We start from the raw sequence: 15367 nt of genomic DNA on the forward strand, positions 1-15367 counted from the left end.
GCACGCCACACTGAAATACAAAACTTTAGTATACGTTTTCCCACCGATTTTGAGTTAGTCTCCGGATTAAATATTTTTTCTGCAGAATACCACAAAAAAAATTTTTAGGGAAAAATTCCCTAATCTGACAACCCTGTGTACGGTGATCTCAGTTTTTAGGTATTTTATTTTAGTATAATTCGTTTAATTACAACTTTACTTGGCTCTTCTAAAACTTTTTCTCACCCTGTAAAATGGGGTATAATAACTTTATGAGATGGACACCGGTGGCGCCACTTGTAGTAAAAAGTGGGCAAGATTGAGCAGTGGCCAATGCAGCATTCAGCTTTGGTGATTGTTGTGGGAAAACCATGGAAAATACTCTATGAGAAATGGTAATAATATATTTTTAATAATATAGATGTAGTTAACACGCTTGTTACAAATTAGATAGTGTATGAGATGTATTATCTTAAAATTTCTCCAAAAGTAAGGTTACAATACAGCAAAAATTGATGAATTTTACAAGAATTTGGTTTGCACTGTGCAGGACTGCAGGCGCCATCTGCGGCGGTTTAATACAACTCTACCGCTTTGCATTTGCATAGCCAATTGAGCCAATCCACATAAGTTAACAAACTGCCAGTAGAACTGCAAAAGTAGAAACCTATCGACGTTGCGGTAAAGAATGTGGCGCCATCTAGGAGTATGTGAGAGGTTCCCGCACGCTGACTGAAGTTCGAGTGCGGGGGAGACACTTTCCGCACGTGATAGAAACATCATTTTTTCTACGAGCGTTTTCAAAAATTTGGAAAAAGCAATAATTGAAATTGAATAAGCAATATTTAATAATAGTGAATTTAACCATATTGTTCTTTTATACATATTTATATGTATGTAACTAAAATATAACAGCACATTGAAAATATTAAGTACAAATACAAATATACTTGATTGCAACCTACAAATTTTATTACCATAAATTAACATAATTTCATTTTCCCTTCCTAGTGTGGAAAAATGATTTCTTTACACACTAGTGTGGAAAAGTCTATATTTCGAGAACAAAAATAGTGCGGGAAAGTTATCATTCGCACACGCTCGTAGAAAAACAAATTTATTATTTTTTTTTGAAGATTATTGCAGTTTGCTGCAAACTCTCAATACAGCGACACACTTTTCAATTTTTTTAAATTTTCTGGACAGATACGAGAACCGTTCAAAAGTTTGACAGCTTTAAACTGCAATCCTACTTTGGACCAACCCTTATAGTACCTTTAAAAAAAAAAATTAAACCCCTATTTTTAAACAAGAACAATCATTTCAGTATGACAACATTGATTTCAATATTTGTAGAACAGAATTTATGTAATACTCTTATTTATTTCAGACTCTACCAAACATTTGCAGTCATGCAATCAAAATATTAAACTTAACAAACAAAGATGAAATTGCATATCCAATTGTACGAGTGGTGGGCGTGGCAGAAACCACCGAAAACCAAAAATGCCAAAAACCAGACCAATTTATCAAAATAGTCCATGAATCTCAGAACACATCCATATTAATACGTCCCACTTTGGCTACCTTCAAAACTTTACTGGAATTACACGAGGGTGAAAACAATTTCCGATTCGAATTTGGATGCAAAACTTTAGAATTGAGTCTAAACTACTGTCCTGCGCCTTTCAACTTTACTGTGATGCCACTTTATGTGATATGTGACGGACATGATGGTGTTTTCCAAGGTATGCTTTGGATTCACTTTATTAGAATTGTTTTAAGATGGTTTTCAGGTCCAAGTGATGCCAAGTGCGATAGTGAAAGTGCCTGCACTCGAATCCTGCTAGCTGCAAAATTACTGCAATGCTTCACTGCGGAAAAGTTGTTTGAAAACGGTTTTGATAGGAAAACCTTTCGTTTGGAAAACCAGTGCCAAATATTTCACAGCAAATTGAACTACTTAGAAGCACGGAAGATGAGTCAAGAAGATTTGTGGGAAAGTATTGGTAATAAGTAGAATTCTCCTTTAAACCCCCTGAAATGAAGTATAATCCATTGATGTTTAGGAAGAGAAATTATGAAGTCAGAGATTGCATCCCCAAACCGAAAATATCTAGCCTTTCTTTCATGCACCTACTACTGTGGTGATAAATTTTCTGAGAATATCACAACTCATTCTGAGCTTTTGAAAATTACTGAAGGTTATGTAGCTTTGGGAGGTGGAGGTTTGGCGCTTTTTGGTAGCGCTTCTCTCCACACTTGGCCTGAGCAATTTGATAAAATCACATCAACCTTTGACGACCAAACGCTAATCGATAAGACGAAATTCCTGGATGATAGTTGCTACAGGTGGCAGATCACCAAAGCAATCTCAATTATTTATTACTCAAAATTATTGTAGAGGAACTATAGGAGCGTCTTTTTCCACAACATTGGGTTCAGTCCTCCATGAGCTGTACCACACTTTTGATCTGGGACATACAGAAGAAGGAGTTATGGGAAGGGGGTTTGATAATATCGGTAAATTTTTCACCTTGTTTGAAAAACCCAAAGACGAGGAAGCGAGTAAAAGTTACGGCACTAGGATTGAGTTTAAAGAAGAGCTGGTTTCGAAAGTTTTGTCTGAAAGACTTGACAGTGAACACAAGAAGAAGGATTTGCATGTCATAAAGAAGTTTGAGGATAATGACCAAACTATTTTGACCAGAAGTTGTGCCGTTATTTTAGCGTATCACAAGTAAACAGCGATTCCTTGAAACTATAACAAGTATTGATTTGAGTTTTTTAGATGGTTCAATCATTATGACAGGCCTAACCATTCACTATCCGCGATCCTAGAATACGACGAAGCAAGCAAATTTATTAAATCTACGGCAGGCATAAGAGTTGTAGAAATTAGAAAACTACCAGACGAGGTTATCGCGTATTTCTGGACTTTTGAAGGGAAAGTCCTTAAGTACTCCTTTAGTGTCCCGTCTGAAACATTTTCAACTAAGTCTTCTTTAATGCTCTTTGTTGAGGACAACTGGGGCAATTTATTAAAAAAGTTATTATAAATTTAGATGCCAGATCTTTAAAAGCATTTACCAAAGTATTTATAGATAGGTATTTTACAGTCTTATATACACTAGCCAAAGAGAAGTTCTTTTAGAATAGCCAAAACAGGGTTGTTGTTTCCAGAGTCTTTTACTGCGACACTCAATGTTCTTGTGATGTTTCCAATGTATTTACAGTTAATATAGAGACATAGTACAAAGTGTGTTATGCTTTAATCCCTAAATAACATTTATTAATGTTCTATTGCAACATCTACAGTTTTTTTGGCAGACCTTTTGAATCTGTAATATTTAGCTTGCTCGGAGGCTGTATATCTTAATGCAAGGAAACCGAAAATAATTTGCAGGCAGAGCAAGATGAAAATTACACTTTGGCACACTACTTCCATAACCCTTAATTGGAAGTATGGATTGAACAGCAATAATCCTTGCAGAGGAAATTGGATAAATACTGATAACATCCAAAATCCTGCTAGTTCCGGAATCTAAAAAGAAGATTATACCTAGTTGTTAACTTAATACAGTATTTTGTGCAGGATGTATAATTGTAGAAAAAGGAGAATCAACATCTCCATTAATATTTATGTGTCTACTTTATCCTTCAGATTTCCTTCATACAACATGTAGAGTCTCATGGATTCGACTATGAATATTGTAACTACTATGGTAATAATGATAAGTTGCACAAGCTTGGTAAACTTTTCATACTACAAAGAGTTATTATTATAATAATTTATTACTGACACGTAGATTACTTACATTTTCAACTAAAAAAGTCAACAACACTACTATCCAAACAGGAATGAAGACAGCGTTGAAATACGCTGTCATCTGCAAAGGTAAATTGGATTTCACCTCATTTTCTAAAACTGTAAGGTTTGTGACGAACTGAATTCAACTCATAGTTATTTTCACTCACATTCTGTGTTATTATCTTTTCGTTTGTTACTCTTTTCCAGATTTGGAAATATAGTTTTGCTATACGAAACAACTCGTTCTTTCCAGGACATTTTGCGCTACGGAATCTAAAAGAAAATGCCGACCTTTGACAACACAAAACCAAGAAAGTTGTAGTACAAGTATATGGAATATAATTGTTTGTATTCTGAAGTTGTTTAGGCAGTCACTGTGGAAACCACTTATAAAACGCAGGTATAAAGTAAAGGAAATCATATGATACAAACAAAAGCTTGTACTGATCACAATTTAGTAATAAATGCATTTTTTTCAGTTAACGCATTTAAAAAAGGTTTACATTACACAAATTTCTAAATGAACAGCATTCAAAATTACAATAAAAGGTCCCTGAAGGAATTTTTAGACCCTAAAAAAAAAATATATAGGTATGTAAAAAAACTTTATTATTAACGATGACTTTTCTGTTCTAGAACATTACATAACATAAATCATAAAAGATACCTGACAATCTACATTTTAAAATTCACACCAATCAAATTAATTTGTTGATTACTATCTCTCTCAGATATTTGTAAACTGAAAACTACCACTAAAATTTGGGGGTTCATTCTCATCGTTTAAATATTTTGTTTCCTAATCTTTGATCTCCCTTTTATGAAACATTCTTCCGTTCGAATATTTTTTTTAAAACTTAAAAAAGCCAATATCTATCAAAGCATCAATCCATATTACGTGCATATGTCGTGTTCGTAGTAAATACTGAATTGATAATCTGCCTTATCTAACGTAATACAATTTTATTTCTTATCAGCAATTCTGATAATTGCAGATGTATTTTTTGCTATAGAATCACGTAAAAGTAGGTTATGTCTTGTCTTAAACAATACTAATATAACAATATTGTTCTTACTAGTTTTAAAATTTTAGAAACTTTAGCAACCAAAATGGCGGATTTGAAATGCTTTGATTCTATTGAAAAGTGAGTAACTTTTTTTTGTTCTATCTAAAAGACACACACAAAAAACTATGATTTTAGGATTCGAGAACAACTGCGACTGATTTCAAAACAAAAAGACATTATCGACCAGATACAACAAGTGCTGGAATCCTGGAACTACAAATCAATTCGATCTGTAGCTATTTTCATAGACGATATAGAACGAGCAGTTGAAGACTTGATCACACTCTTATTCGACAATAATGATTGTCATAACTGCAAGACATTACCAGACTTGATAAAAGCGTATGAAACTCCAAATAGTGCAGAAACACCAGAAAAAATTTTATTTTTAGTGTTGTTCATTTTGAGATCTACGACTCTGTATTTTCATGCCTGAAAAACGAACATACCAAAGAAGATCTACACGCCTACAAAGCAGCTAAAGAGTTTTGCAAAAGAAACGGTACACCAAAGCAATTAGGATCAACATTTTATAACTTCATCCCTAATGCTGCTGTAATTAATCTAAAACCTTTAATAAGCATTCTTTTTATAAAAAAAAATTAATATTTTTAGGTAGTGGAGCTGTCCATGATCAGCAATAAAAGAACCCCAATAGAAAAAGTAAAGTGTTTGCAAACAGTTTATGACTATGTTTTTGCTGAAGTGAAAGGAGCTTTAATATCAGTAATTTCCAAATATTCCGGTTAGTGTCCATTGCTTGTGTTCACAAGCGTAATTTTAAAAATTTTCAGATAAAGAACTGGAAATACCGTCCATAGAAAACCGTGAAGTTTTCCCTATTGTTAAGGCTGTAATTCTTAAGTCCAAACTGTTTTATCTAGTTAGTGAATTGGACTACATTAAAACGTTTGGAAATGACATTCTGGATTCTGACTATGATTTGAAGTAACTAGAAAATGTTGTGCAGGCAATATGAAGTAAAAAAAATGTTTTGTAGGCAGTTGTACCAAATATTTGAAAAAGCTACAGAAGAAACTTTGGCAAAAAATACTGAGGAAGCACAATCTTTAAATCCAGAACTGGAGAGCAATATGAGTGTTTGTGATACAATAAATTTCATCGAATCTCTAAACAAGGAAACAACTATTAACAACCAAAATGTGCTTGGCGAAGAAAAGATAAGGATTGCCGAACTGATAACATCAGCTACAACAGAAAATTTACTTGACTGAATACTTGGTTGTAGTTTTGTATTTCCATACAGATAATTTATTATTATTATCCGTTTTTTGTTTACTTTTGTGCTGTTACTTATACGCCAAGTGTGTTCTGTACTTTGAATTAATCTCACATTAACAATGTAAATAATAGGTTTTACTTGGTAACTGAATCTGTTGCTTATTTTGATTGGCAAGTAAAAAGCCAAAATGCTGATACAACTCCCTTTTCAAAGTATCAAAGTTTGCTTAATTTTGCTAAAAATACCTAAAAAATGTGAAAATATGGACCCCAAAGTATGTGCAAAACCAATTCTGATTTTTTTTTAACTCAACATTATTGTATATTGTCTAGTATTTTTGTTATTACATTAAATAGTTTTTTTTATTCAAATTTATGATACACGTAACCGTTAATCTAATGCGTACGTGAGTTATCGAACATACAACAATAAATTATCTGATATTATTTTGACAAAAAAGATAACAAGAAACTGCGGCAACTTGATTTTTGTACAGATACAACTTACGTTCATAATTATTGTTCTTTTATACACAAAAATTACAACCTCATGCATTATTTACCATTGTAGCAATTTCCATTTTATTACTCAATAAAATCAAACAATCCAACACAATTTAGTTAAGGTGTTCGGCTAAAACAGATTGTAAAATCGTGCGATTGTGTAAAGGTCAACAATTCAATAATTACTGATAACCAACTTTTGTGTGCTTTATGGATCTTTATGAGTACAAAAAGTATAGTATTGTAAATAACTTACTTTGTGTTTGATATTCAAAATGAGTGGAGTTTTGAACGATTTTCCTCCTGGTCCTTTGGACTATTACAGAAAAAAGTCGTCGTTTGATTGGAAGCAGTTAAAAGTGTTTTTGTTAGGAGAAGACGAAGTAAAATATACTGTAAGTGTTTTTTTTTCAATTTAAATATATATTATAGTACACGTAATTTGTAGCAATATCTCTACAATGAACTCAAAAATTACAAAGCATTTGAACCTCCTAATGGACCACAATCTTTTGACCAACTGCGATATACCTCGTTCAGACAGTTTGCAACTATTCGAGGAAATCAAGACAAATTGTATGAGTTTTTTGTTAAAACCCTTAGGTACACTAACTGACATAATTCATTATCCAGGTTTGATTCACAATTCAGTGTATTTAATTGCTATGCTCCGGAAGCTAGTGTTAAATTAGGACTTGGTATCAGATTATTCACTGGAATGCTTGAAAAACTGGGCAGCGACAGGCATAAACAACTACTCTCTGATATTAAAGAGGGCAAAGTAAGAAGCATTTTAATTTCATATATAAAATAGAATAATAATCAAATCAAAATTTAGATAAGTGGGTGTTTTTGTTTAACGGAAATTGCTCATGGAACTAACGTTAAAGGCATGAGAACCACAGCTACATACGATAAAGAGACTGAACAATTTGAATTGCATACACCTGACTTTGAAGCTGCAAAATGTTGGGCAGGAGGTAAGATTTTTAGTTTATAACTCTACTTCAGCTTCACCGTGTGAAAGTGAGAATTAAAATACTGATTTTAAACCCAAATATAACTTTTAGGTTTGGGAAACACAGCTACACACGCTATATTATACGCCCAGCTTTATGTGGAAGGTAAACACCATGGACTTCACTCGTTTGTAGTACCAATCCGAGATCCAGACACTTTACAACCATATCCTGGCGTAACTGTAGGTGACATGGGCGATAAAATTGGTCTTAATGGTATTGACAATGGGTGGGTATACAGTGCGTTTTTTTTAACACGCAACATAGGATTTTACGTGTTAAATTTTTAAGCCCATGTTAGACCATGTTATTTTCGAACTACAGGTCTAAAACTTGACGGGTGTATCTTTAGTACCCTGAAGCTTAAGTAAGTTTACCAATTCGGTCTAAAAAATGAATAAAAACTCTCAAAAAAACATCTTTTTTCGAAAAGATTTTATCTTTCCATACTGCCTGTATGTATGGTAGGTGCTTGTTGTTTTTGATACTTGCAGGGCAGGTACCAGGTAAAATTTGGTGTAGAAAGTAAAACAGGGTGGTCAAAATGCGAATATTAACTTTATATCAAGAATTAAGTACAGAAGTATTTTTTTAAATAAATTGTTCAAAGTGCCCTCCGTTTGAAACCAAACAGTATCCCAAACGATCGTTAAATGCCCTTTTGACGTTATAAATAAATATGTCACTCTACCTGCTCCTGCCCTGCCAGTATCAAAAACAACAAGTGCCACCTTGCATACAGGGAGCATGGAAAGATAAAATCTTTTCGAAAAAAGATGATTTTTCGTTAGTTTTTAAACACTTTTTAGACCGAATTGGTAAACTTACTTAACCTTCAGGGCACTAAACACACACCTGTCAAGTTTTACACTTGTAGTTCCAAAACAACATGGTCTAACATGGGCTTAAAAATTTAACACGTAAAATCCTATGTTGCGCGTTAAAAAAAACGCACTGTATAGTAAATGAAATTAACTTTTTAGTCTAATAAACGTTTCCAAGATTCCTGATGTTAAACCACTACCGAATTCCCCGCAAATTACTACTCAATCACACTGGTGATGTTAACGAACTTGGTGTCTACATCACTCCCTATGATAATGAATCGGAAAGGTTCGGAGCTTCCCTTCTAGCTCTATCTGCCACTAGAGTTGAGGTGATAGTTCAGTCGGAAATTTATGGAGGGTTTGCCCTTACTATTGCCATTCGTTATTCTGGAGTGAGAAAACAATTTGGTCCAGGTGAAGAAGAAATTCCTGTATTGGAATATCAAACTCAAGTAGGTACTATTTTTGTTACTTTAGTTAGGGAAGTTTAAAGGAGTGTTTTTTTAGCAATATCGCCTCCTCCCATATCTGGCAGCAACCTACATCCTCAAAACTTTTACCAGGTTCATATACAAAGCATTTGAACGTTATATGGAAGAGTTTAGGACCGACTCACTGTCCTTGTTAGGAATTGAACTACACATAATCACGTCAGCTGTTAAACCTCTATCAGGCTGGATAATGCGAGATGCTATCCAATCATCAAGAGAAGCATGTGCTGGCCATGGTTACTTAAAAGGTTTATACTGCCCATACAAAAAAAATGGTTTGTAATAACATTAATTCATTTATACAGCTGCTGGAATTGGAGAGCTACGTAACAATCAAGATGCTACTTTAACGTATGAAGGAGAGAACTGGGTGTTAATTCAACAAACTAGCAACTTTTTACTGAAATTATTGCCGAATATTACTGAGGGAGTGGAAGTGAACAGTCCACTTGGATCAATAGATTTTCTTAATAACATTTCTACCATAATAAATACCAGATTTTCTGCACAAACCTTTGAAGACATAATTAAGCCTGAATGTAAGTACTTGGAATTGGTCATGTGTACAGTGTAGCTGAATGGAATTAACTTTCAGCTATCTTAGTTACCTTCCAATGGTTAACCTGTTATCTCTTGAAGTTAACAGCTGAAAAGAGAGAAAGCAGGGAGAAACTTGGAGAACCAAAATTTTCTGTCAGGAATAACACGCAAGTTTTCTACGCCAGAAAGCTGGGTATAGCTTACATTGAGGTACTATTCATTAATGACCCCTGTTAGTAAATAATATCATCAACTTCTTCAGCACTTCTTGCTGCAAAAGTTCCTAGAAAAAATCAATCAAACCCAGAACGCAAGCATTCAAAATGTACTTCTCAAACTTTTCTCACTTTACGGACTGTATAACATGGAGAAATTCATGAACATACTGTACCAAGGTGAGTTTATAACAGGCGAAGCCCCAGCTTTGCTTATACAGGACAGTATTACCGAATTATGTGCCAGTTTAAAAGACGAAGCTGTGTCATTAGTGGATGCAATAGCACCTCCGGATTCCATTTTAAATTCGGTTTTGGGAGCATCAGATGGCCAGGTAATTTGATTGATGTTTTTGATAATTTACTTCACAGATTATGATAATTGGTTTCAGGTGTATCATCATTTGCAAAATTCGTTTTTGACTTCGCCATATGGGGTAGGTAAACCTACTTGGTGGACGGATATTGTGAACTGGAAGGATATTGCAAAACCAAAACGATCAAAACTTTAAACTTATAACTAAATCATAATATATTATTTTTTATAGTTTGATTATGTTTTAGTATTTTTTTATGTCTGTCACCAACAGAATATTGGGGCTTACCTTGTAAACAAGCTTAAAACATGCAGACGTTACCGCCATCATTACTGCAGGTTAGCTCGAAAAACTGTGCAATTCTTCTGATGATGCAACTCATTTTGTTAACCTATTATGTAAGGATCTTAAAATTATTTGCTGTAGCTGTATCAATGTTTTCCTGGAAGACCTTTACCCAGCATAAATCCCTCAACAACCAAATAGTTACAGTTGATCAGTGTGTCAATATTGCAAACACGTTTTCAAATCAAAATCTTTATTTGCCAGATTGGCAATATTGACATTTTGAACCAAATTGGTGTCATATCAATAGGCAACTGTTCCATTGTCTACTTCCACCAAATTGACACTAATTTTTAAAAATTAAATAATTATTTTAATTGTCTTTCAGGATAATCATTCGATTTTTATTTAAGGGGTACTTTTGCGGTGTTGTCCAGTTGAATACAGCTCTGTAAAACTTAGGAAAACTACCATCTTGATGAAAAATGCTATAAAATGAACTAGAATGAATTAAATTGCCAAGCAAACCTTTCAAAGTTTTCTCGCTATTATTTATTCATACACTAATCACAATTAGATGAAAATTAGCATGTGTATCTCCCTTAAAAATCATACAAAACTAATACAGAGTACCTCACCTTGAATTCCATTAAGCTAAAATAAATATTATGTTATACGTGTAAACAGTCTGCATGATATTAGGATCCGTATTCTTGAAACGAGGGAAGGGAGTTATCAAGAGAAAGGTCTGTAGAATGTGACAGGAACCAGCCAGTGTCAGTTCTTCTGTCACATTCTATCAACACTTCTCTTGAGATTTCCTTTCCCTGCTTTATTTCGTTGAAAGATATCTGAATTCCCTAAGTATATTAAAAGAGAAAATTCTAAAAGAATAGTAGAAATAATAAATTCATAATATATGTGATTTAAAGGGGAATAACCTTTGAAAAGCAAACAAGCAGCTTATCTCATAACAGTGATTGCGAATTATTTATTTAATAGCAGCTTTTATAAGCTTTAGATTTGCCCCCAATACTAAAACTGAAAACAAATTTACATAAATAAATAAGTGCTATATTTTTTGAAGAATAATTATTATAAGGTGGTTTTTACAAAGATCAACGCAGAGTTCATAAATTTTAACCAAAATTAGCTTTCACAGTCTAATCGTAATATTCGAAACTAAACGTATAGTAATTTTTCATAAGCACATTCTGATAAGAACCATAATCAACATTACACGAAATCTCTGAACAGCGTCAAAGTTCATTGTATATTATACCTACAGCTAAAAAAATTGTTTTTTGGAAACAGTATTAACACTGAAATTAGTGAAAGTGGAACAGTAAAGTCGTTCTGGTAAATAAAATGTCTGATACCATAAAAGACTTTCCTCCTGGTCCTTTAGATGTGTACAGGAATAAAGCTTCTTTTGACTGGAAAAAACTGAAGCAATTTGTCTACACTGAAGATGAGCTGCGCTACATGGTAAGCAACTTCAAAGTTTAATTTACTCATGTACTTTTAGTGCGTATTTTAGGATTTTTTACACAAGGAACTTCAAAAATATCCGGAATTTCAACGTACAACCAAACCACTGTCATTTGATGAGCAAAGACGACTGGGATACAAACAATTTGCTATATTGAAAGCAAATGAGGATAAAATGTCGATTTTTTAGTCTAAAATTGTTTTTAAACCCTAATGTAATAATTTTTAGACATAATCCTAAATATCCCAAGGTTTTATACTTTGGCACAGGAGCCACAATCAAGTATGGACTGTCCTATCCAGTTTTTACGGAAACGATTAAAAATTCTGGAAGTAGCAGACATAACAAGTTTTTACAAGATGCTAAGGAAGGAAAGGTACAATAAAGCTTTCTGTCAATTTCAGTAGCGTAAAATTGCTGTTTTATTGAAGATTAGGGGATGTTTTGCTCTTACTGAAGTTGGACACGGATCAAACGTGAAAGGAATGAGAACCGTTGCCACGTATGATAAAGTTTCCCAGGAGTTTGTCTTGCATTCCCCTGATTTTGAGGCTGCAAAATGTTGGATAGGAGGTAAGCCTGGTACTGTACCGGATGCAGTACAGTTTTTTAATAGAGTTGTATAGTTCTTTAGTACATTCTAAAAAGATAGTAGACCCAGGAACTTTGTGTGGTTCTTTGGTATAAATATGCACATTAAGTGCAAAGTGCAACGAAAATTCGTTCCAACGTCATTCGAAAAAGCATAAAAAATGCTACAAAATGAGTTAAAAATGGCCTCTCTAGCTCATCATGTTACCGAGATATTGAATTTCAAAAAGTACTTAAAAAACACCTTTAAGAGAGGGGGGGAGGTACTATTCTTTCAGTATTTTTGTGCTTATTTCACTTAATTTAAGATTCTTTGGTATAAATATGCCCTTTGCTGTGCATTGAAACCCTTATGGGCAAAATAAAAATGTTGCTAAAATTGCACTTTTGACAAAAATTGAATTTTCATACTTTTGAAAAAATCCTAGCTCTTTTATTTAAAATCGCAGGAAATTCGTTCCAATGCCATTCGTAAAAGCATAATACAGTCTAATTTTGAAATCTCCTAACATATCTATAATAAAGACACTTTCAGTGTGCATTTTGTAGACTTACTAGAAATCATAGTCTTCTTGTGTTGTTCCAGTTTCGAGACCAATTTGAGCCTGTTTTTTGAAAAAACTCAATAATAATCTTCGAACAGCCAAATTGGAAAGAATGTAAAGATTCTGTGTTAGTTTTTCATAGTCAATGCAATCTTCAACTGATTTTGAGGCTTTTAAAAAAATTTGTATCCGAAGAAAACACAGTCACGATATAGTAACTTTGAATTTCAGAAAACTTTATTTTAATGTGTCATGTAGCAATATTCTTTTTCTGTTCAGCATGAAACTATACTAGAACTTAAAATCTTTACAACAAAGTTCGGTTTTAGGTTTGGGAAATTCTGCAACACATGGGTTGGTTTATGCCCAATTAATAACAGAAAACAAAAACTATGGATTACATACTTTTGTTGTTCCTATACGTGACCCCGAAACCATGCTTTCTTATCCAGGAGTGACGGTAGGAGACATGGGTCAAAAAATGGGACTGAATTTTGTAGATAACGGGTAATCAGGTACATACAAAATTATAACATTCATAATACAATATACTTATAGGTTTCTTATGTTTAAAAACTACCGAATACCACGAGAAAATCTTCTAAACAAAAATGGAGACGTCACGGAAGATGGAAAGTATGTGACACCATTCAAAGATCTTAATAAACGTTTCGGAGCTTCCCTTTTGGCATTATCGAAAACCAGAATTTCTGTAATTTTAGGTAATGAATTTTACGGAATGCACTCTTTGGTGATTGCTATACGATACGCGGCAATTAGGAAACAGTTTGGGCCTAATAAGAACGAAATTCCAATTCTAGAGTATCAAACACACGTGAGTTTTAACTTAAGGTATCAATAACAGCTGATTTGACAATAATTTTTAGCAATATAGACTGTTGCCCTATCTTGCAGCTATCTTCGCTTTGAAGTTTTCCTATCAAAGTTTACATCAGATATTTGATGGATATGTGGAAAACATTAAATCCAATCAGAATTTGGAACTTTTAGGTACAGAACTGCATGCTTTAACTTCAGCAGCAAAGTCTGTTAGTGGTTGGTTAATGAGAGATGCTACTCAGTCTTGTAGGGAAGCTTGTGGTGGTCATGGTTATCTTCAAGGTAATATTTTAACTATACTCAAAGAAAGTTTTTGAACAAAGTTTTGGTAGACTCGCGTTTGGGTGAAATACGGAATGTCCAAGATGCAGCCCTAACTTATGAAGGTGAAAACTGGGTGTTGATACAACAAACTAGCAACGTTCTACTCAAAATCTGGGATTCTTACAAGAATGGTATGATTATTGATTTGCCTTTAAACTCCATAAATTTTTTGAACGATTGTGATAAAATTGAAACGTGGAAATTTGATTCCAAATCAGTTGATGAACTCATACGGCCCCAAGGTAATTAATAATGCTCCATCCCTTAGCAATTGGTACTCAGGACTATTTTTAGTTATTCTTGGTTTGTTCAAGTGGATTGTCGTTAGTCTGCTAAAGGATACTTACGGCAGACACCAAACGTTACTTATGACAGGAATGAGTTATTTGAAGATAAAAAATGAGACACAAGTCTTTTACGCCAAACGATTAGGTGAAGCCTACATTGAGGTAGTAAATGTTACTAAAAGCAATCAAAAACAGCTCAGAACCTGAAATTGCAGCACTTCTTCCTGCAAGAATTCTTAAACAAAGTTAATTCTTGCACTGATGCTTCCCTCAAAAAAACTCTGACCAATCTATTGTCACTTTATGGCCTGTTTACTTTACAAAAATACTTAACTTTAATGTACCAAAAAGGATTTGCAACTAGAGAAAGTCCAGCAGTGTTAGTGGAAGATGCCATACTAAAGCTGTGTGGAGAGCTGAAAGATGATGCTGTTGCCATAGTTGATGCAATTTCACCACCAGATTTCATACTCAATTCAGTTTTAGGTTATTCAGATGGACGGGTAGATTTAACAGTTAATTACATTATCAGAATGGACTAATAAAAGTCTTATTTCAGGTTTACGAACACTTGGAGAAGTCATTTATGTCATCTCAATATGGTACTTCACGTCCTTCCTGGTGGAAAGATATGGTAAACTGGAAGGAGTTTGCGACAAGACCATTGTCTAAGTTGTAGATATTTATTCTAACACAAATTGTAACAAATAACTAAAAGAAAATCTTCAAAATAAATTGAATAAGTGTTGAAAAACCTCTGATTGAAATTTATATTCATTTGGTTTCCTTAGGACACAGATATTATATTGACTCAAAAATGAATTTTAACCAGCTCGAAGGCTTTCTAGTCTAAAAATGTCTTCTAGAAGCTTGTAAATAGTTTTTAGGTTCAATTAACCAAACACTAACAAGCCGAAAGTTCGTTATAACTTTTGCAAATTACTTTGAAATCATCTTAAAGTAAAAAAAGAAGAAGATGTAGCAAAAAATC

General features: G+C 33.6%; 4 protein-coding genes across 6 annotated transcripts; 3 read left to right on the forward strand and 1 right to left on the reverse strand.

The window, feature by feature from the left end:
* The first annotated feature begins 228 nt into the window (after positions 1 to 228).
* LOC145732695 (uncharacterized) lies at positions 229 to 3238 on the forward strand. Its single transcript, XM_081985150.1, has 6 exons — positions 229 to 374; positions 1370 to 1727; positions 1776 to 1988; positions 2049 to 2331; positions 2384 to 2719; positions 2771 to 3238. The coding sequence occupies exons 1-6, from the start codon at positions 372 to 374 to the stop codon at positions 3036 to 3038; spliced, it is 1461 nt and encodes a 486-aa protein (XP_081841276.1). The 5' UTR covers positions 229 to 371; the 3' UTR covers positions 3039 to 3238.
* A 5-nt stretch (positions 3239 to 3243) lies between these two features.
* Positions 3244 to 4209, reverse strand: LOC145732721 (transmembrane protein 17-like). Its single transcript, XM_081985190.1, has 4 exons — positions 3958 to 4209; positions 3798 to 3907; positions 3632 to 3745; positions 3244 to 3523 (listed from the first exon to the last, which is right to left on the reverse strand). Exons 1-4 carry the CDS (start codon positions 4046 to 4048, stop codon positions 3272 to 3274), a joined length of 567 nt encoding a protein of 188 aa, XP_081841316.1. The 5' UTR covers positions 4049 to 4209; the 3' UTR covers positions 3244 to 3271.
* LOC145732706 (uncharacterized) lies at positions 4172 to 6245 on the forward strand. 3 transcript variants are annotated; one of them, XM_081985168.1, is made up of 7 exons: positions 4172 to 4190; positions 4884 to 4935; positions 4993 to 5199; positions 5250 to 5412; positions 5473 to 5602; positions 5652 to 5805; positions 5858 to 6245. In XM_081985168.1, exons 2-7 carry the CDS (start codon positions 4901 to 4903, stop codon positions 6090 to 6092), a joined length of 924 nt encoding a protein of 307 aa, XP_081841294.1. In that variant the 5' UTR covers positions 4172 to 4190; positions 4884 to 4900; the 3' UTR covers positions 6093 to 6245. The 3 variants fall into 3 exon arrangements, with proteins under 3 accessions (XP_081841294.1, XP_081841293.1, XP_081841296.1); XM_081985167.1 differs by lacking the exon at positions 4172 to 4190 and adding an exon at positions 4280 to 4381; XM_081985170.1 differs by lacking the exon at positions 4172 to 4190 and adding an exon at positions 4797 to 4815.
* Positions 6246 to 6389: 144 nt separating this feature from the next.
* Positions 6390 to 15130, forward strand: LOC145732809 (uncharacterized). The gene is made up of 22 exons (XM_081985309.1): positions 6390 to 6998; positions 7052 to 7179; positions 7237 to 7384; positions 7442 to 7583; positions 7674 to 7851; positions 8625 to 8901; positions 8957 to 9188; positions 9246 to 9479; positions 9536 to 9690; positions 9743 to 10030; positions 10088 to 10201; positions 11636 to 11785; positions 11838 to 11965; positions 12018 to 12165; positions 12221 to 12362; positions 13255 to 13432; positions 13484 to 13760; positions 13813 to 14047; positions 14098 to 14331; positions 14384 to 14538; positions 14592 to 14879; positions 14936 to 15130. Exons 1-22 carry the CDS (start codon positions 6879 to 6881, stop codon positions 15053 to 15055), a joined length of 4071 nt encoding a protein of 1356 aa, XP_081841435.1. The 5' UTR covers positions 6390 to 6878; the 3' UTR covers positions 15056 to 15130.
* Positions 15131 to 15367: the final 237 nt, after the last annotated feature.

The sequence above is a fragment of the Ips typographus genome, linkage group LG8 (assembly GCF_016097725.1).
Source record: "Ips typographus isolate SLU linkage group LG8, UJ_Ityp_2.0, whole genome shotgun sequence".
NCBI lineage: Eukaryota > Metazoa > Arthropoda > Insecta > Coleoptera > Curculionidae > Ips > Ips typographus.

Coding starts and splice junctions, on each gene's coding strand:
- LOC145732706 (XM_081985168.1), top strand. CDS start 4,901: ATGGCGGATTTGAAATGCTTTGATTCTATTGAAAA. Junction 5,200..5,249: donor TTACCAGACTTGATAAAAGC/GTATGAAACTCC, acceptor TTTTATTTTTAG/TGTTGTTCATTTTGAGATCT. Junction 5,413..5,472: donor ACTTCATCCCTAATGCTGCT/GTAATTAATCTA, acceptor TAATATTTTTAG/GTAGTGGAGCTGTCCATGAT.
- LOC145732695 (XM_081985150.1), top strand. Junction 1,728..1,775: donor ACATGATGGTGTTTTCCAAG/GTATGCTTTGGA, acceptor GATGGTTTTCAG/GTCCAAGTGATGCCAAGTGC. Junction 1,989..2,048: donor AGATTTGTGGGAAAGTATTG/GTAATAAGTAGA, acceptor ATTGATGTTTAG/GAAGAGAAATTATGAAGTCA.
- LOC145732809 (XM_081985309.1), top strand. CDS start 6,879: ATGAGTGGAGTTTTGAACGATTTTCCTCCTGGTCCTTTGGACTATTAC. Junction 7,584..7,673: donor TGCAAAATGTTGGGCAGGAG/GTAAGATTTTTA, acceptor TATAACTTTTAG/GTTTGGGAAACACAGCTACA. Junction 9,480..9,535: donor AGACATAATTAAGCCTGAAT/GTAAGTACTTGG, acceptor ATTAACTTTCAG/CTATCTTAGTTACCTTCCAA.
- LOC145732721 (XM_081985190.1), bottom strand. CDS start 4,048: ATGTCCTGGAAAGAACGAGTTGTTTCGTATAGCAAAACTATATTTCCA. Junction 3,746..3,797: donor TGACTTTTTTAGTTGAAAAT/GTAAGTAATCTA, acceptor AACTCTTTGTAG/TATGAAAAGTTTACCAAGCT. Junction 3,524..3,631: donor AAGGAAATCTGAAGGATAAA/GTAGACACATAA, acceptor TCTTCTTTTTAG/ATTCCGGAACTAGCAGGATT.